At 47.9% G+C, this 21,791-nt stretch overlaps 1 protein-coding gene across 1 annotated transcript in view; it reads right to left on the bottom strand.

Moving 5' to 3' along the window:
• The window catches only part of MSS51 (MSS51 mitochondrial translational activator), a 29,019-nt gene that overhangs the window by 3,139 nt on the left and 4,089 nt on the right, over positions 1 to 21,791 (bottom strand). Inside the window, exons 2-6 of the mRNA XM_040356319.1 lie at positions 10,989 to 11,190; positions 10,192 to 10,347; positions 6,513 to 6,637; positions 4,709 to 5,272; positions 638 to 731 (exon numbers count right to left, since the gene is read on the bottom strand). Of these exons, the coding sequence (XP_040212253.1) occupies positions 638 to 731; positions 4,709 to 5,272; positions 6,513 to 6,637; positions 10,192 to 10,347; positions 10,989 to 11,170 (1,121 nt within the window). The 5' untranslated portion in view covers positions 11,171 to 11,190. The remainder of the gene's footprint in view (positions 1 to 637; positions 732 to 4,708; positions 5,273 to 6,512; positions 6,638 to 10,191; positions 10,348 to 10,988; positions 11,191 to 21,791) is intronic.

Here is a 21,791-nt window from a genome sequence, read left to right as displayed (position 1 = left end):
AGGACACCCGAAGCCGCAGACGGACGCCGGATCCGACGAGGCCGCCGATGGACGCCGCGCAAGACACCAAAACTGTAAGTAGTAAAATGTAATAAAATGTTTTTTTTACAGGAATGCAGGTCCACTTTAGGGGTGCGCGCTATACGCCGGAGCGCGCAATACACCGATAAATACGGTATATCCCGAAACCAAAATTTTTCCAAAACCAACATCCCATCTCAGGTAGTCCAAGATATAATTTCTCAGTCATCCTATGCCCCTAGTGGGCATAGGATGATTTTAGACATAAGAGGGTCAGAGTCTGTCACAGTGCTCCCCATGGATTCCCGACCAGGACAATTACATGCAGTCTGGCCTATTGCAGAATAGTAGGGATTAGATGTATGTCGAGTTACACCCAAGGAAACTTGTAGCAAGTGTGTCGGGGAATTATTTTTATCTTTTTTTGGGGGGGGGGGGGGGGGTATTCAAATTTTCTAGCAAATTCAGAGGCAAAATGTAAGTTCATAAAAGATAGTTTTTTTTTGTACAATTCTCCTTTAAGGGGGCGTGGCAAGGGGTGTGTCCTATGCCTGCATACTTTTGCTGATAGGTGTCCCTCATTCCCATCTCAAAAAGTTGGGAGGTGTGCACTTACCTGTACATTGTAAAGAGACAAGGGATGTTATAATCCCGCAGGAGAAGCAGGGTGGGAAGCCAGCCTTCTGTAAGACCCTGCGAGGCGTGGAATCCTAAAAAAAATGTAGAGACAGGGCAGACAAGGTTTGTGATTATGCCATGAACTCTCTAATGATCCTAAGAACAAACTTATTCCTACAAACTTACTGGAGGAAAGCTAAAAATTGTACTGTTGTGACAAAAAAAAAGCTGCCTATAGGCACAGCTCCACCCACAGGCAGGAAATGGGACTGCAGCCTAGTGAAATCAAATCTATGTGATAAACTCCTGACATAATAATAATTAAAAAAAAAACATAACTAAGCATACAAAATTGTGTATGATATTCTATTTAGGGTTTTATCGGATAATCTGACCGTCTGTAGGCTCCATCGGACAATTGTTGTCGGAATTTGAGACTTGTAAACAGGATTTATAGGGCCCCTTTACACAGCTTCAGGCATGGGCCCCTGGGAGCAGAGAACCGGGGGAGGGGGGGGTGCTGCAGCCTCAAATTGAGAAACGCGGGGGTGCCGACACAAATTGAGGTTGGGGGGCTTTGGGTGCTGACGGAAAAAAAAAAGGGGGGTTGCCCTGGGGACCTCTGGGCCTTTTAATAAAAAAAAAAAATATATATATATATATATATATATATATATATATATAATTTTTTTTATATAAAAAATAAATTAAAAAGGGGGGGGTTACCATCCAGGGCCCTGGGGACCTCTGGGTCCTTTAATAAAAAAATATATAATTTTTTTTTTATATATATAAAAAAAAGGGGGGGGTTGCCATCCGGGGGCCCTTGGGACCTCTGAGTCCTTTAATAAAAACAAAAACAAAAAATATAAAAAAAGGGGGGTTGCCATCTGGGGCCCTGGGGACCTCTGGACCTTTTAGTGAAAAAAATATATATAAAAAATAAATAAAAAATAAATGTTTTTATAAAAAAAAAAAGGGGGGGTTGCCATCCGGGGTCCTGGGGACCTCTGGGCCCTTTAATAAAAGAAAAAAATATATATAAAAAAAATAAATAAAAAAAAGGGGGTTGCACCTCTGGGCCCTTTAATGAAAAAAAATATATATAATAAAAAAAAAATATGTTTATAATTAAAAAAGGTGGGTTGCCATCCGGTGCCTTGGGGACCTCCGGGCCCCTTACAGGTGTACTGCCTGTACCCCCTTGATGGCGGCCCTGCTTGTAAACAACAAGTCTCAAAAAGAGGCTCGGGGCTGAAGTGGTTAAAAGGCGCGCTTTGCTACGATTGCAGCGCGATTCCGTTGTGCGTCAATCAAAGCAAAACCGCGTGGCAATTGAAAGTGTCATTTAGAAGCAATGGCACCCAAACGCGCGTTTCCACCCCTTGATTTCAAATCAAATGTGAATACGGCCTAAAAAATGAAAACAAATGCAGCCACCAACATCCAACATCTAAGGACCAGCGGGCTGCAATAGATCACATACTGGAGATGATGGGTTTAGAAATACGTTTTATTTAATCATTTCTCTATTTTTCTGTTTCTCGAATAATGGTTTAACCTCTAAATCTCTAGAACAAGCAATAAATGCCCAATAAATCTTCTAGACCTTCTCCCAGCATTCCTGACCCTCCATCCATCCATCCCGGGCTTGTCCTCACTTAGCCACCTGTCTGGTTGGCCCTCTTTCTCCCAGGCCCAGGCCCGGGGTGTATGTACAGCTGTCCCTGTGACTTTCTCTGGCGTAGTTGGGAGATTATTCAGGGCTCTCTCCTGGGGTCTCAGGCTACCGATTCTGGCAGGCAGGGGGTCGGATAAAAGGGGCTTCGCAGGAGATTCTCAGATAAACCTCTACAAGGGCCATAAATACGCAGGATTGCTTGGCTCCATCTAAAGATGTAACCATTGAGATGAGAACATTTCCAGCATTGGACTGTAACCCGGCACCTCTGAGCTCATCGCGTCATCGCGTATTCCAAGGCTTAATGGATAAGTGCACTTCATAACAAAGAGCACTTACCCCCTTTTACCTCCCATCCCCCGACCCAACCTAACCCCCCCAGATACATACCTACTAGAACTGACGGCTGTGGCTTTATTTAGATAGATGATGCAAGTTCTCACCTGTCCAGCCAGGAAAGTGAAGACCTACACCACTCGCTATAAATCATGGCCATCAGATTAACCACTTGACCTCTGGAAGATTTACCCCCCATTCATGGTCAGGCCATTTTTTCCGATATGGCACTGTTACTTAACCACTTAACCCCCGGACCATATTGCTGCCCAAAGACCGGAGCACTTTTTGCGATTCGGCACTGCGTCGCTTTAACTGACAATTGCGCGGTCGTGCGACGTGGCTCCCAAACAAAATTGGCATCCTTTTTTTCCCACAAATAGAGATTTCTTTTGGTGGTATTTGATCACCTCTGCGTTTTTTATTTTTTGCACTATAAACAAAAATAGAGCGACAATTTTGAAAAAAAATTATATTTTTTACTTTTTGCTGTAATAAATATCCCCCAAAAATATATAAAAAAACATTTTTTTCCCTCAGTTTAGGCCGATACGTAATCTTCTACATATTTTTCGTAAAAAAAAATCGCAATAAGCGTTTATTTATTGGTTTGCGCAAAAGTTATAGTGTTTACAAAATAGGGGGTATTTTTATGTCATTTTTATTAATATATTTTTTTTACTAGTAATGGCAGCGATCAGCGATTTTTTTCGGTACTGCAACATTATGACGGACACTTGAACGCCGTGAAATTTCCCGGCGTGCATTGCTCCCACTGACGTCACTAGGACGTCAGTGGTTTTGGCGTGAGCTTAACTTGCGACGCGCGGGTTTCTGAATTGGCGTACACAAACGACGTAAAAAAATTCAAAATCGACGCGGGAACGACGGCTATACTTAACATTGGCTGCGCCTCATAGAAGCAGGGGTAAGTATACACCGGGAAAACCGCTACGGAAACGTCGTAACAACACTGCGTCGGGTCCGCATACGTTCGTGAATTGGCGTATCTCGCTGATTTACATATTTCTCAACGTAAATCAGCGGGAACGCCCCGCGCCATTTTTAAATTGCAGAAAAGATCCGACGGTGTAACACAGTTACACCTGTCGGATCTTAGGCATATCTATGCGTAACTGATTCTATGAATCAGCCGCATAGATAGGACGGGCCTAAGTCAGAGATACGACGGTGTATCACGAGAGAAACCGTCGTATCTCTCTGTGAATCTGGCCCATCGAGTGATTTCTCTCCTGAGTGAACTGGGATCTGTGTGTTTACAGTTCTTGTTCTGTCACGAGCGATCACGGGTGCCCGGCTGTCACCGCGCCCGCCGGGCACTCGCATCGGCTTCAGGGGCGTGCAGCGGGTGCGTGTGCAGAGGTGGTCAAATACCACCAAAAGAAAGCTCTATTCCTGGGGAAAAAAAGGAGCCACGTTGCACGACCGCGCAATTGTCAGTTTTAGCGACGCAGTGCCGAATCGCAAAAAGTGCACGCATATCAAAGCGAGTTTTCCCATTGAAGTCAATGGAAACTAAAATAATTTGTTCCGCATTGACTTCAATGGCATGCAATACCGCATGCGGCCAGAGGTGGGGGGGGGGGCAACGGAGAGCCTCGGAAACGTCCATAAAGGCCAGAGGAAACCTCTGCTGACCTCGGAAAGGTAATTTCCGTGTCTTTCTGAGCATGAATGGCGCCGCCGCCCCCCGACCTCAGGCCAAACGCGGCACTGCACATCGCTTTGGCCTGAATCCTGCTCGTTTTGGGAGACAACACTCACAAACCGAGTTAGGATTTTTAAAAATACAGTTCTCGTATTGCGAAACACTCGTTAACCGCGTTACTCGCAATCCGAGGTTCCACTGTATAGCTCCTCAGGATGCCTCCTTGTCACTTGCTTTAGCAGAAGGTTTTACGACTACAGAAGCTTTGGATTGCATTTCAAGCGAGTTCTGTTCTGAGAATTGCAGATTCCACACATCCTTCTTAGTGGTGGATCACGTATCACAGTGCGGAGATTACAGAGAAAGAAAAGTGAGATAAATACCTGGATGGAAGCCCACCACGAGATCGGGCCTCGCTGCCCGTCGGTTCTCCACCAGCGTCTCCCAGAAGATATGGTAAAGGGCTTTGTAGCCACTCAGGTAGACTTTTCCCCTTGGGCCATAAGCTGTCAGTGGAGGTCTCATCACCGGGCCGGGGACCACTTCTGGGCCGACCATAACCACCTCCAGACCCTGGTTCCCTGGAAACATCTTGGCAAGCTCATCGTAGTCTGTTTCCCGGATGTTCAAAGTCTCAATATGAGAGGCGCCAACCACATGCACGGTGATCGGGCCAGTGTAGGGATCGACGCGGAAGGCGTTCATAGCAGAACCAATGGTCAACGGCCTTGTGAAAAAGTCGGTGTTCAAGCGCTTGATGGACTCTCGCAGTTCGGCGTTCTCGGGTTTTGGCTTTCCACAGTTGGACCAGAGGATGCCCATGTACCGACCCGCCATGATGTTCGCTATCTTCTCCTCTAGGGTCTCCTGCATGGAGAACCAGTCATCCCAGGTCTTCATATTAGAAATAGATGTGGCCCAAGGGGAGGTGGTGAAAGGAATATCTCCTACAAGAAAATAGAATGCTCCAAGGATTATTACAGAGCAAACAGAGTTTAAACTACCCCCCCTCCCCCCCATGGTTTGTCACCATTCACCCCCTGGATGGAGATCTCCCTCGCAGAGCTGGTGCAAGTATTTTTGACACCCTAGGCGAAACCTCATTTTACCACCACCCATTGGCTCCACCCCTGACCTCACCCCACCTTTTTAATGAAGCACCCATCAAATGCATCTTCACCAATGCCCATCAAATGCAGCCTCATCAGCGCCCATCAAATACAGCCTCACCAGCGCCCATCAAATACAGCCTCACCAGTGCCCATCAAATACAGCCTCACCAGTGCCCATCAAGTGCAGCCTCATCAGCGCCCATCAAATGCAGCCTCACCAGCGCCCATCAAATGCAGCCTCACCAGCGCCCATCAAATGCGGCCTCACCAGCGCCTATCAAATGCAGCCTCACCAGCGCCCATCAAATGCAGCCTCACCAGCACCCATCAAATGCAGCCTCATCAGCGCCCATCAAATGCAGCCTCACCAGCACCCATCAAATGCAGCCTCACCAGCGCCCATCAACTGCAGCCTCACCAGCACCCATCAAATGCAGCCTCTCCAGCAACCATCAAATGCAGCCTCACCAGCGCCCATCAAATGCAGCCTCACCAGCACCCATCAAATGCAGCCTCACCAGCACCCATCAAATGCAGCTCATCAGCGCCCATCAAATGCAGCCTCACCAGCGCCCATCAAATGCAGCCTCAAAAGCGCCCATCAAATGCAGCCTCACCAGCACCCATCAACTGCAGCCTCACCAGCACCCATCAAATGCAGCCTCACCAGCACCCATCAAATGCAGCCTCACCAGGGCCCATCAAATGCAGCCTCACCAGCAACCCTCAAATGCAGCCTCACCAGCACCCATCAAATGCAGCCTCACCAGCGCCCATCAAATGCAGTCTCACCAGCACCCATCAAATGCAGCCTCACCAGCACCCATCAAATGCAGCCTCACCAGCGCCCATCAAATGCAGCCTCACCAGCACCCATCAAATGCAGCCTCACCAGCGCCCATCAACTGCAGCCTCACCAGCACCCATCAAATGCAGCCTCACCAGCACCCATCAAATGCAGTCTCACCAGCACCCATCACCCATACCCATTTTTGCTGCTTCCATTTCTGTTCTCCTTTTACTACCCTGGCACTTTATTTCCAACGTCCCCAATCAGGAGTGAACTGACACATACCTGTAAAGATCAGCCACTCCATCAGCCTGTCAATGGCAGCCAGTTTCAGTTTCCTGCAGAACTTCTTGTGCGTAGGCCAGTTCTCCCTGTGACACTCCGAGCTGCAATAGTAAACGTTCTGACACCTGCAAGGAAGCACCGATGTATAACTGCCGACATTTCAAAATAATTTCAACTGACATTTTACTTTTGGTGAATTTAATGTCAACGGGCCAGATTCACGATGGACTTACGACGGCGTATTTCCACATACGCCGTCGTAAGTCCGAATCCGAGCCGTCGTATCTATGCGCCTGATTTTTAGAATCAGTTACGCATAGATTTGGCCAAGATATGAGCGGCGTAAGTCTCCTATGCCGTCGTATCTTGGGTGCAATATTTACGCTGGCCGCAAGGGGCGCTTCCGTAGATTTACGCGTCGAATATGTAAATTAGGTAGATACGCCGATTCACGAACGTACTTGCGGCCGCTACGCCGTTTACGTAAGGCTTACGTCCGGCGTAAAGTTACCCCTGCTATATGAGGCGTAGGTAATGCAAAGTATGGACGTCGGCAAGCGTATCTTTTTACGTTGTTTACGTAAGTCGTACGTGAATGGGGCTGTGCGTAGGTTACGTTCACGTCACAGGCATTGGGCCTGGCGTATCTTAGGGCGTAAATTCGACGTGATACTGAGCATGCGCGCGCATGCGCCGTACGATCGGCGCGTCATTTACGTGGGGTCATGATTGATTTACATACAACCAGCCCACCTCTTCCACATTTGAATTACGCGGGCTTACGCCGGCCCATTTACGCTACGCCGCCGCAACTTACGGAGCAAGTGCTTTGTGAATACTGCACTTGCCCGTCCAAGTTGCGGAGGCGTAGCGTAAATAGGATACGCTACGCCGGAACAAAGATACGCGCTGGTACGTGAATCTGGCCCAACCTGTCTAAAAGTATGGGAACTGCCATTGCGTTGCGGAAACTTCGAAAAGATGGACAGCCGCACTCCAAAAAAATAGGGAAAACACCGACGCGTTTCACACTGGATCAGTGCTTAGTCATGGCTAAGCACTGATCCAGTGTGAAACGCGTCGGCTGTTTTCCCTATTTCTTTGCTGCTGTTTGTAGTGCATTTTATCATTTATTTTACAATAAAGACAACTCAAGAGTTTTTTTGGAGTGCGGCTGTCCATCTTTTTGAAGTTTCCACTATTTGCCTTGTGCATTGCCGGCACCCTTGGTTTCCTGGGAGGTTCTTGATTGCTCAGCATATCCACCTGGAGCGGTGACTCCCTTTCCCTGCCATTGCGTTGCGGTGCATTGAGTTTAGACTTCAGTGACTCATGTGCACTCTGCATGCACTCTACAAATCCCATCTCAGGAATGATTGAGAGAGGATGGCTATGTTCCTATATACATTGGGACCATGGAGAACGAACATAGCCACCCTCTAACAGGAGGTCAGATCACAGAAACAAACACAAAAAAAGCACACTTTGGAGATCTGAAGGAGGCTGAGAGCAATAGAATAGAATAGAATAGAATAGAATAGAATAGAATAGAAAATAATATATTTGTGTAGCACCCTCCTAGTTGGGTTGCTAGGATGATAGGTCAATTATTATTTTTTGGGCTCCTGTAATCAGTGGGGAAGTCATAGATTTATTTTGGCTGTTCTGGGTTTCACAGGCTGCTCTCCCCTGCCTTCTGGAGATTTCTAGAACATAGGGAGTGGAGGAAAGGCAAATGGACAGCATTAATATTAATGGTGCTGCAGCCAATCCCTGGGGAGGTGGGCCCAGAAGGGGGCTGAGGAGCACAAAAATAACTTGATTGCTTTCCCCTGCCTTCTGGAGATTTCTAGAGCATAGGGAGTGGAGCAAGGACAGCATAAATATTCACGGTGCTGCTGTCCATCCCTGGGGCCTCCGCCTCAGCCCTGAAAGTGACTGAGGGACACATAAATAATCAGAGCTTTAGAAGAGCAGGGCTTCCTGTTGAAGGTATTTCACCTGCCTGTGTGGGGGTGGCTACTCCTACCCAAAGCCATCCTACTGGTTCATGCTGCTGGTCAACGAGGTCCTGGCTGCAGTAGAGCCAGAGGATCCTACACTTGAAAGCAGTGGCGGTGCGTCCATGGGGGGCGCAGGAGCACCGCCCCATCTCTCCTGCACCCGTCACTCAACAATAGATTAATGCATTGCATGAATCTATCTATTGTTGCCGCTGCCGCCCCCTATTCAGGTGTCCGGCCCCTTGTCGGGTGCCGGCCATCTGAATTACAGTGTTAGTGAATCGCTTCCCTAACACTGACCCGCCTCTCAGCCAATCAGATGCACCGGGTCTGGTTACGGTCACCTGATTGGCTGACTATCAGGCGTCCAATTATAGCAGAGATGACATGAAGAGGACGGGAGAAGACATTGAGGACTCAGAGGGAGCGTGGAGGACCGCGCTGACCCGAGAAAGGTAAGTGCTGGCCGGGGGGCAAACTGGCGGCATTTGATGGGGCAAACTGGCGGCATTTGATGGGGCAAACTGGCGGCGTTTGATGGGGCAAATTGGCGGCGTTTGATGAGGAAAACTGGCAGCGTTTGATGGGGCAAACTGGCAGCATTTGATGTTTGATGGGGCAAACCGTCGGCATTTGATGTTTGATGGGGCAAACCGTCGGCATTTGATGGGGTAAACTGGCGGCAATTGATGGGCAAACTGGTGGCAATTGATGGGCACAGTGGCTGTATTTAATGGGCACAGTGGCGGCAATAGATGGGCACAGTGGGCCAGATTCACAGAGAGATACGACGGTGTATCTCCTGATACGCCGTCGTATCTCTGACTTAGGCCCGTTGTATCTATGCGCCTGATTCATAGAATCAGTTACGCATAGATATGGCTAAGATCCGACAGGTGTAACTGTGCTACACCGTCGGATCTTATTTGCAATTTAAAAATGGCGCGGGGGGGGGGCGTTCCCGCTGATTTATGTTGAGAAATATGTAAATCAGCGAGATACGCCAATTCACGAACGTACGCGGACCCAACGCAGTGTTGTTACGACGTTTCCGTAGCGGTTTTCCCGGCGTATACTTACCCCTGCTTCTATGAGGCGCAGCCAATGTTAAGTATAGCCGTCGTTCCCGCGTCGATTTTTAATTTTTTTACGCCGTTTGCGTACGCCGATTCAGAAACCCGCGCGTCGCAAGTTACGTTCACGTCGAAACCACTGACGTCCTAGTGACGTCAGTGGGAGCAATGCACGCCGGGAAATTTCGCGGACGGCGCATGCTCATTTAAATCGGCGCGGGAACGCGCCTGATTTAAATAGTACACTCCCCCTAGCCGCGGAATTTGAATTCCGCCGGGGGATTTGCGATACGCCGCCGCAAGTTTGGAGGTAAGTGGTTTGTGAATTACCCACTTGCCTCTCAAACTTGCGGCAGCGTATCTTAAATCAGATAGATCACGCGGATCTAAAGATCCGCTGATCTACCTGAATCTAGCCCAGTAGCTGCGTTTGATGGGCACAGTAGCTGCGTTTGATGGGCACAGTGAGGCTGCAATTGATGGGGGGGTTTTTTTCAGTTTGTTTGCACCCCCCAAAAATTTTGAGCACCAGCCGCCACTGCTTGAAAGTATCTTTGTGGTAATAAAGATGATGTGGTAACACAACGCAACACCGGACTCTACCTTTTACAACGCCTCATACTACGGGCATCGGGAGCCATGGACGGGAGCTTCTTGCACTGGACGCAGAATTTATAAGTGTCCTCCATCTTCTGAAACATCTCAGAATATGACCTGATGCCGAAATTTGCAGAAAGAGTGTTACCTTCCACCGCAGACCTGTGAGGAGCAGAGAGACAAACAGGCATGAAATACTGGATCCTGAGATGGGCTAAGCAAAAATAAATATTGGGTTGGTTTGTTACCGTATTTATCGGCGTATATCGCGCACTTTTTTCCCCTTAAAATAAGGGGGAAATCGTAGGTGCGCGATATACGCCGATAGCCGCTTCCCGCGCTCAGTTTGAATTCCTGCGCCGACATATACCGAGTGCAGTACACTCGGGTACATTCGGCCAGGCTCGGCTTCGCTCGTGCTCACGCATAAACGTCACAGAGCGTGAGCGCGAGCGAAGCCGAGCCTTGCCGAATGTACCTGAGTGTACTGCACTCGGTATATGTCAGCGGAGGCGTTCAAACTGAGCTCGGGAAGCGGGGACTCGACTTGAGGCACGCACTGGAGAAGCCGGGAGGACACCACCGAGGCCGCAGACGGACGCCGGACCGGACGATGGACGCTGGGAAGACACCAAAACTGTAAGTAATAAAATCATATAACTTTTTTTTTACAGGAATTTCGGGGGCAACTTTAGGGGTACGCGGTATACGCGGGAGCGCGCTATACCGCAATAAATACGGTATTTGGTCCTTAAAACTTAGATGTGGGAGAACAAGGGACAATATGGCGTCTCTCTAGTCACCTGTACTCCTCTAGGCTCCTCATGTTCAGTTTCTGCAGGATGACGTTGGACAAGCCGGGTACTTTGCTGTCCATGGCCATGAATCCCAGAGAGTCGGTAAAGTAGCCGCTGGTGGCTCCCGGGGCCAATTTAGGCTTATCGGCGGATTTCGACTTTCCAGCTCTCACCTTTTTCTCAGCCATGGTGTCTGCAGGTTATAGAGCTGCATTGGAGACAAAAAGTGGATCATCATTATCAGTATTATATTGTTTTTCCAAAATATCAGAACAAGATGGTAACTTGCTTTAGGTAGAACCTCAAAAATCGCTGATCGCCGCCATTAGTAGTAAAAATTTTTTTTTATAAAAATGCAATAAAACTATCCCCTATTTTGTAAACGCTATAAATTTTGCCCAAACCAACAGAATAAACGCTTATTGCGATTTTTTTTACCAAAGATAGGTAGAAGAATACGTATCGGCCTAAACTGAGGAAAAAACATTTTTTGATATATATATTTTTGGGGGATATTTATTATAGAAAAAAGTTAAAAATATTGCATTTTTTTCAAAATTTTCGCTCTATTTTTGTTTATAGCACAAAAAATAAAATCCGCAGAGGTGATCAAATACCACCAAAAGAAAGCTCTATTTGTGGGGAAAAAAGGACGCCAATTTTGTTTGGAGCCACGTCGCACGACCGCGCAATTGTCTGTTAAAACGACGCAGTGCCGAATCACAAAAACTGTCCGGGTCCTTTAGCTGCTTAAAGGTCCGGGTCTTAAGTGGTTAAACATGTGTGCAAAAAAAAAAAATTTAATTAAAAGCGTCTCTGGCAGCAAAAAGGTTACTGATGTAATCATGAAGACAGAGCTGCATTAAAGTTTGCATTAACCGCTTGTCGACCAGCACACAACGACGGCCATACTTTATACAGCAATACGATTGCTGTGTAAAGTTAAGGCACCAAAAAAAACGACTAACTTTGCGACGGGAAACTAGACTAGCGGCGACGTAGCGAACGCGAAAAACCGTCGGGAATCGCCGTAACTCCTAATTTGCATACCCGACGCTGGTTTACGACGCGAACTCCCCCCAGCGGCGGCCGCGGTACTGCATCCTAAGATCCGACAGTGTAAAACAATTACACCTGTCGGATCTTAGGGATATCTATGCGTAACTGATTCTATGAATCAGTCGCATAGATAGAAAAAGAGATACGACGGCGTATCAGGAGAAACGCCGTCGTATCTCTTTGGTGAATCTGGCCCAATATTTATCTATCATTCTCCCATACCTGATCTATATCACCGATCTTCCCCCGATGGAGGGAGTGCGCCTTTTCCCTCTCTCCCTGCAGGAAATTAGCAGGCTTGTCTCTTTGCATTATTGTTTTAATCCGGTGTATTAATATTAGCTCATCGCCTGATTAAGTGTCAGACACAGGCGCACATAAAAGGCCCATCATCTGACACTCATCACTGTCAGTCCGTGTTATGGCAGCGGATGGGATGGGGGGGGGGTGAGATGTCTGTCCTATAATTAGAGGGTTCCCGCACAGGCCAGGAATCTCCTGTGAAAGAGCTGTCACCCCCTATGAGACAAACGATATATAGGACAGCCATAGCACAAGTGTGAGTGACACCATGTAAGGGGTCAGGCCCGGGGTCACCTTCCATACATCAGTCTTATTGACACTTTCATTCTGGGCGCATACCACTAATCCTAAAATACACTGAGGTCCCCGCCAGCCTCATAGGACATGGTCATTAGTGACTCCTGCTATGGGGGGGTTATCCAAAATATACAAGTATGGACTGGCAAATGGAGCTCTCATTTCTCCGGCTAAGAGCCTATTCACACCTGTGCTTTATATCGCTTTTTTGTTGCACTGCGTTAAAATTTAATGCAACACATAATGTATTTTTTATCGCTTTTTACCTGGGTCAAAAAACAAAAATGATTTGTATTTTTGGTGCGTTCTTATAGACTTCAGTGGAAGGTAATGCACCTTCCATTGAAGTCTATAAAAACACACCAAAAACACACTAAACATTTTTTTTTTGTGTGTCTTTTTTCATGTACTTTTTATGGCGTTCTCATTAACTTAACCTCCCTGGCGGTATGATTCTTTTAGAAAAAACATGCTGAAAGCAGTACAATTATTTGCAAGGAAATTTGGCGTTTTATACTGTAGGCCTGTAATTCTTATGCCGCGTACACACCATCACTTTATGTGATGGAAAAAAATGACGTTTTTAAAAACGTCACTTTAATTGACTGTGTGTGGGGGAAAACGTAATTTTATGTCTTGTAAAAAACGACCAAAAAAAATTCAAGCATGCTTCAATTTTATGTGTCGTTTTTCAAAAGTGCACATTTTACTTCACAGAAATTGACCGTGTGTAGCAAAAAACGTCGTTTTCTAAGACGTTTTTTCATCCACGCATGCCCAGAAGCTACTTATGAAGCAAGCTTCAATGGTAAAACGTGGTGGAACGTAACCTCGCTTTGCTAGAACATTGTGAGAAAAACGATGGTGTGTAGGCAACTTCGTCTTTGAAAATTGAAGTTTCAAAAACGTCATTTTTTACTTCACAGAAAGTGTCGTTTTTTTTCATCACATAAAGTGATGGTGTGTATGCGGCATTAGGAATAACTCACTTAAATCTGACCAAACAAGAGTCTAATAGGCATCCCGGGTATGACATTTTTTTAAAAACAAAATTATAAATTATAATATAATAAATAATTATAAATAATTATAACAAATAATAATATAATTATAATAAAAATGATTCAATAATGTAATCAACTCAAAATCACTGAAATTTGCTCAGTTGCAGAATTGTCGCTGTCATTACTTTTATTTTTTTATGACGAATTTCCCCGCAAATCGCTATCGCACAATTCTGCAAGTGATTATAATTTATTATCGCTGTTTTTTAGCTGATCTAAAACTATTTTTGACATAAAGGGACACTTTTGGTTGCTATGGACAATCTACAGTTTCCAGGCAGAAAGAACAGTTTTTATTATATAAAAGAACATGTAGGACACTGGGCAGACCACTAGGGACAAGGGGGGTGTGTCATTTTTACATACAGTACTGTAATCTATAACATTACAGTATACTGTATGTAATGTTTTTGTTTACGTTTTTGAATTTGGCGCCGTTCTCCGCTCCCGTGCGTCGTAACGTCGCAGGGAACGGAGATCGGCGGCACAGGAGGACACTGTGTGAATCGAGCGAGGTCCCGCTCGCTCACACAGCGCGGTGGCATCGCTGGATCCAGGGACAAGGTAAAAAAACACTGCCTGTGGATCCAGCAAAGCGAGCCCGAGTCTGACTCGGGGTTAGCGATCCTAGCACAAAAATTTAACCCCGAGTCAGACTCGGGAATACCGCCAGGGGGGTTAAAGTGGATGTAAACCCTCCATTGTAATCACAGATTACTATACTCAGTTATGTGAATCGTCAGAGTCAGTGCATTCGGAAAAGGGAGGAGCCGTAAAATTACATATTTACCGACTTCTTCATCTGCTCTCCATGGAGGGGGAGCAGAGGAGGATTGAGGGGGGTTGAAGGAGGATGAGGGGACTGGAGGAGGAGGGGGGGACTGGAGGAGGACAGGGGGGGGCACACAGAGGGGGACCAGAGGAGGACGGGGGGGTAACCGTAAGAGAACGCGGAGGGGGAGCAGAGGAGGATGGGGGGGGAGTGGAGGGGGATGGAGGGGGATCAGGGGAGCACACAGAAGGAAGGGGAATGGAGGAGGACGAAGGGGACCGGAGGAGCACACGGAGGGGGAGTAGAGGAGGATGGAGGGGGATCAGGGGAGCACACAGAAGGAAGGGGAATGGAGGAGGACGAAGGGGACCGGAGGAGCACACGGAGGGGGAGTAGAGGAGCACACAGAGGGTGACCTGAAGAGCACACGGAGGGGAGCAAAAGAGGATGGGGGGGTCTGGAGGAGGACAGGGGGGATTAGGGAAGCACATAGAGGGGGACCGGAGGAGGACGGGGGGTAGCCGGAGGAGCAGAGGAGGATGGGGGGGACCTGAGGAGGACAGGGGGGATCAGGGGAGCACACAGAGGGGGACCAGATGAGGACAGGGGGGGGGTAACCGGAGGAGCACATGGAGGGAGAGCAGAGGAGGATGGGGGGGGGACCTGGGAGGACAGGATGGGGGGGATCAGGGGAGCACACAGGGGGGGACCAGAAGAGCACACGGAGGGGGAGCAAATGAGGATGGGGGGACCGGAGGAGGACAGGGGGATCAGGGGAGCACACAGAGGGGGACCGGAGGAGGACGGGGGGTAGCCGGAGGAGCACACGGAGGGGGAGCAGAGGAGGATGGGGGGGAGTGGAGGAGGACAGGGGGGGATCAGGGGAGCAAACAGAGGGGGACCGGAGAAGTACAGGGGGGGGGGGCCAGATGAGCACAGAAAAGGACACAGAGGAGAGCCGGAGGAGGATACAAGGGACACTCAGGGATGATCGGTGTGGCGGTAGGGTAAAGTTATAATCACCGATCTCCCTGTGTGGTTTTCAATGAAGCAGCTGAAAGCCACGGAGGGGCAAGGGGGAGAAGCGGCTGTCAGCTGCTTTATTGAAAGCCACACAGGGAGATCAGTGATTATAACTTCCCCTGCCGCCGCACTGATTGTTCCTGAGTGTCTAGGTATCAGACGAGGCATCAGGAGCATTTGCAGGAGTATATTTACTCTTGCAAATACATGGTATCGGCACTGATACCAATACTAGTATCGGTATCGGGACAACCCTAATTACAATGGGAGGTGCATTTTTGTTATACTGCACCAAAGAAGCTGCATGCAGGACTTTTCAAAACGCAGCACACCCGCAGCGCAGTGATGTGGAACGGTTACATAGAATTTAAAGAGGAATAGTTTTCATGTGCTTTTGTTGCGCTGGAAAAGTGTGGTTTTTCCGGCAACAAAAGCGCACCGTGTGAAAGAGGTTTACAGATGCGGCAAGCAGGACTTCTCAACTTTGCAATTGTAAGAAAACGCATTGTGCAGTTAAAAAAGGATTAAAGGAGGTCTATTTTTCATGCGCATTTGGCGCACCTAGAAGGGGCCTTTTAGCGTTTTCACCGGTCCAATTTCTTGCAAAAAGTTCATTTGACATTAAAGTATTTAAAGTAAGCTTGGTGCCGGTATTCAGGAAAGTCTCTGGCAGGCATTTACAAATCCCGGTTTCTCAGAAAGAACAAAGCTTCAGGAGACATCCTCTAAGCGCTGACAGCTTACACCTTCGGTCCTATTAGCAGAAATGTAAAGGTTATAAAGTCAGACCCCCAACAAGAACACGCTGAGCCTCACGGCTATGTACTGGCTTACTGGTAATGCTAATACCACTGCACTTACCCGAGATCGGCGATCTGTCTAATAGCATTTACAGCTGACGTTTCATCCAATTCGATTTTACCTTCCTTGGTTCCCCTCTTTCTCCTCATCAACATTCAAATGACATTTTTATATAAAATCTTTCAGTTTTCATTACATATCTTATTTGCTGTACAAAGCTTCCTGATAACATCAGCGCATCTTGCCCTATTTTTCCTCTCAAGAGCCCTTTGCCCTAATGCCAGCAGCGGGCTGGTTCCTGGAAGAATTGTTGGGTAGATGCCAGTCTTAGTCAGACTACATTTAAAAGCAGAATGCCGTTAGGGTTGCCACTTTTTCTTCAAGCCAAACCCAAATGCCGCGTACACATGATCGGAAATTCCGACAAGAAAACCGTGGATTTTTTTCCGACGGAATGTTGGCACAAACTTGTGTTGCATACACGCGGTCACACAAAATTCCGACCGTCAAGAACGCGGTGACGTACAACACGACGACGAGCCGAGAAAAATGAAGTTCAATGCTTCTGAGCATGCGTCGAATTGATTTCCCGAGCATGCATGTTTTTTTTGTGCGTCGGAATTGCATACAGAACTTTTCTTGCCGGAAAAATTGAGAACCAGCTCTTAAATTGTTGTTGTCGGAAATTCCGACAGAAAAAGTCAGATGGAGCCTACACACGGTTGGAATTTGCGACCAAAAGCTCACATCTGACTTTTCTTGTCGGAAATTCCGACCGTGTGTACGTGGCAAAACACTTCAGCGTCGCAAAGCAATTTTTAGGGTGGGGAGAATCACTAAGTGGAGATGCAATTAGGGTTAAAGTTCAAAGGTCAGTTAGGGTTAGGGGTTAGGGTTAGGGGCTAGGGTTAGGTGTTAGAGCTAGAACTAGGGCTAGGTTAGGGTTAGGGCTTGGGCTAGGGCTAGGGTTAGGGCTAGGGCTAGGGTTAGGGCTAGGGCTAAGGCTAGGGTTAGGGCTAGGGCTAGGGTTAGGGCTAGGGTTAGGGTTTCCCATTGAAGAATAAGGCTAGGACTCAGGAATTGGAACAGGGACCTCCCCCAGAGGTTAAAGTCAGGAGATGGGTTCCCAGAGGTCAAAGGTCATGGGGCATGGCTGACCCACCCCCACCGAAGTGTACCGCCTACCCCAACTAGGTCGGGGAATGAACAATCAGGGAATGAACAATTCGGGGCCTCAAACATAAGGGATGCTCTGGTGTACAGAGAGGACTCTGATGTAAGGGGGAGCACTGTGTCCTCTGGTGTAAATGGGGAGCTCTGATGTAATGAGTGCTCTGAGAACCCCGATTTACCTTAGGCTGCGTACACACGGTCGGTCAAAATCGATGGAAACAAAATGAAAGACCTTTTCATCGGTCCAAACCAACCGTGTGTGGGCCCCATCGGTCAGTTATCCTTCGGTCCAAAAATTTAGAACTTGCTTTAAAATTCAACCGATGGACGTCTAACCGATAGGTCAAAACCGATGGTTAGTATGCAAAAGCATCGGTTAAAAACCCGCGCATGCTCAGAATCAAGTCGACGCATGCTTGGAAGCATTGAACTTCATTTTTCTCTGCACGTCGTTGTGTTTTATGTCACTGCGTTGGACTCGATCGTTTTTTTAACTGATGGTGTGTAGGCACATCAGACCATCAGTCAGCTTCATCAGTTAACAGTAGAGATAGATGGGGGAGACTTAGTCCAGTCTGAATAATGTGTCCGGGTCTCAGACAGTCTGAAACCCGGACGCATGATTCCAAACCCGAACTTTCTAGGTGAATCCCGAACAGGTGGCAACCATAACTGCCATAGGTAATGGCCATATGCAGTGGCGGCTGGTGGTTTTTTGTTTGGGGGGTGGGCGGCAGGGCCAGACTGGCCTACCGTTTTACCGGGAAATGTAATCCTCTCTGCAACAAACAGCAGTATTAAAAAACAAAAAGATGTTCGATTTTTTTTTGTACTGTTTATGCATCCTGACTGCATTACAGTAATAACATAGAAAGGTTCTGTTGGACTTTAAACTTCAAATGCTGGAGTGCCAAGACTTTGCTCAGTGAGTGCCGTTTCCCAATGTGAATGTGACCTCAATGAGGAAATGTCCTTTAAGCGCTGACACATTACACTATTAGCAGAAATGCAAAGGTTACAAAGTCAGACCCACAACAAGAACACACTGTGCACAATTGTGCCTCATAGCTATGTACTGGCTGCTAATACTAATACCACTGCAAGGTTTTACCCAAGCTATCTATTATTGGTTCCGGAAAAAAAATCTTTAAAGGGAATGTATAGTTTTTTGTTGGTAAAAATGTACATTTTCTGTTATGTGTTTATTTCTCTTTGTGACCCTATATTAGCGGAGCTAGCAACTGTCCCGGATTTCGAGGGACTGTCCCTGATTTGGAGCGAAGTCCCTCTGTCCCTCTTTCCTCCTCATCTGTCCCTCATTTTGCTCTGATCTACAGTATGTCTGCATTAGGCATACAGGGCTATTTTCAGTCTGCAGCAGAAGTTCAGAGGTAAATAAATCTAAACTGCTAAGACAGCTAAGCAAATACTTCTTACTGCACAGAGAGGCATTTGTGACCAGCAGCAATCCTGAGGTTTGGCGCTTCTATACTGGAAAGTTCACAGTTTAGTTTCTTCTTAACAGCCTCCCTAATGGGGCCCTCCTCCTATCCCGGGCCCCATAGCAGCCATCTGCTGCCCCCCAGGGGTGTATTTAGGTTTTGTGCTGCCCTAGGCCTGACGAAACTCGCACACCCCCTACTTTATATATGACGCACCCCTTCCTGTCAAGACTACGCCCCTTCCTTTTTAAGACCTGCCCTGTCATTTTCATGGGTGGAGGACAGAGGGACGCGGTGGGATGAGGACAGAGGGACACGGTGGGATGAGGACAGGGGGACAGGGTGGGATGAGGACAGGGGGACAGGGTGGGATGAGGACAGGAGGACAGGGTGGGATGAGGACAGGGGGACAGGGTGGGATGAGGACAGGGTGGGATGAGGACAGGAGGACAGGGTGGGATGAGGACAGGGGGACAGGGTGGGATGAGGACAGGGTGGGATGAGGATAGGAGGACAGGGTGGGATGAGGACAGGGGGACAGGGTGGGATGAGGACAGGGGGACAGGGTGGGATGAGGACAGGGGGACAGGGTGGGATGAGGACTGATGGACAGGATGGGATGAGGACGACAGGGGGACAGAATGGGATGAGGACAGAGGTTCAGGGTTGAATGAGGACAGAGGGATGGGATGAGGACAGAGGGATAGGATGGAATGAGGACAGAGGGACAGGATGGGATAAGGAGAGAGGGATAGGATGGGATGAGGACAGAGGGATAGGATGGGATGAGGACAGAGGGATAGGATGGGATGAGGACAGAGGGACAGGATGGGATGAGGACAGAGGGACAGGATGGGATGAGGACAGAGGGAAAGGATGGGATGAGGACAGGGGGACAGGATGGGATGAGGACAGGGGGACAGGGTGGGATGAGGACAGGAGGACAGGGTGGGATGAGGACAGGGGGACAGGGTGGGATGAGGACAGGGTGGGATGAGGACAGGAGGACAGGGTGGGATGAGGACAGGGGGACAGGGTGGGATGAGGACAGGGTGGGATGATGACAGGAGGACAGGGTGGGATGAGGACAGGGGGACAGGGTGGGATGAGGACAGGGGGACAGGGTGGGATGAGGACAGGGGGACAGGGTGGGATGAGGACTGATGGACAGGATGGGATGAGGACGACAGGGGGACAGAATGGGATGAGGACAGAGGTTCAGGGTTGAATGAGGACAGAGGGATGGGATGAGGACAGAGGGATAGGATGGAATGAGGACAGAGGGACAGGATGGGATAAGGAGAGAGGGATAGGATGGGATGAGGACAGAGGGATAGGATGGGATGAGGACAGAGGGATAGGATGGGATGAGGACAGAGGGACAGGATGGGATGAGGACAGAGGGACAGGATGGGATGAGGACAGAGGGAAAGGATGGGATGAGGACAGGGGGACAGGATGGGATGAGGACAGGGGGACAGGCTTTTTTGCCGCCCCCTGCAAAGTGCCGCCCTAGGCCTGGGCCTTGTCGGCCTAGGCCATAATACAGCACTGCTCCCCCCTCCCCCCTGAAAGGTGCCAAATGTGACACCAGAGGGGGGGGGATTTTGAAAGGCAGAAATTCAATTTTTGGGTTAAACTCCGCTTTAAGGGAAGAAAAGGTGCCCAATGATTGGAAGGAATAGTGCCCCTTCATTAGTGTCAGTGGGAAGACTAGGGCCCTGCAGATGGTGCCTGTAGGAGGAATAGTGTCCCATCCTTGGTGTCATTGCGAAGAATAGTGCCCCATGGTTGGTGTCAGTGGGAGGAATAGTTCCCCGTCATTGGTGTCAGTTGGAAGTAAAGAGCCCTGCAGTTGGTGCCCTTAGAAGGAATGAGGTCTCATCATTTTGGTATCAGTGGCAGGAATTATGCCCACATTGTTGGTGTATAAGAAAAAGGTGCCTTGTATCAGCAGAAAGAATAGTGTCCCAAGGGCCTGATGAAGGCATACAAAGGGCCACATCTGGCCCCCGGTCCGCAGTTTGGAGATCACTGGTCTACAGGGAGTGCAGAATTATTAGGCAAGTTGTATTTTTGAGGATTAATTTTATTATTGAACAACAACCATGTTCTCAATGAACCCAAAAAACTCATTAATATCAAAGCTGAATATTTTTGGAAGTAGTTTTTAGTTTGTTTTTAGTTTTAGCTATTTTAGGGGGATATCTGTGTGTGCAGGTGACTATTACTGTGCATAATTATTAGGCAACTTAACAAAAAAAAAATATATACCCATTTCAATTATTTATTTTTACCAGTGAAACCAATATAACATCTCAACATTCACAAATATACATTTCTGACATTCAAAAACAAAACAAAAACAAATCAGTGACCAATATAGTCACCTTTCTTTGCAAGGACACTCAAAAGCCTGCCATCCATGGATTCTGTCAGTGTTTTGATCTGTTCACCATCAACATTGCGTGCAGCAGCAACCACAGCCTCCCAGACACTGTTCAGAGAGGTGTACTGTTTTCCCTCCTTGTAAATCTCACATTTGATGATGGACCACAGGTTCTCAATGGGGTTCAGATCAGGTGAACAAGGAGGCCATGTCCATGGGCGTCCGCTGAAATTTTTTCAGAGGGGGGCGCGTCCGCAGCGGTGATACACATTTAACCCTTTCTTCAAACGCTAGCAGGGGTTAAAAGCGCCCCACTAGTGGCCGAATAGCGCAGCTAAAACGATGGTAAAGCGGCGCTTTACCGATAACGCGGCCAGTCTGCAGTGTGAAATAGCTATTGAGATAATTCAGCTTCACTCCATGCCCATATAAATATAGCCTAGAGAATGTACAGACCCTCCTTCAGCACAGACCCCACCTTCAGCA

Source organism: Rana temporaria, chromosome 6 (genome assembly GCF_905171775.1).
Source record: "Rana temporaria chromosome 6, aRanTem1.1, whole genome shotgun sequence".
NCBI classification, from domain to species: domain Eukaryota; kingdom Metazoa; phylum Chordata; class Amphibia; order Anura; family Ranidae; genus Rana; species Rana temporaria.
This window is presented reverse-complemented; position numbering and strand designations above follow the sequence as displayed.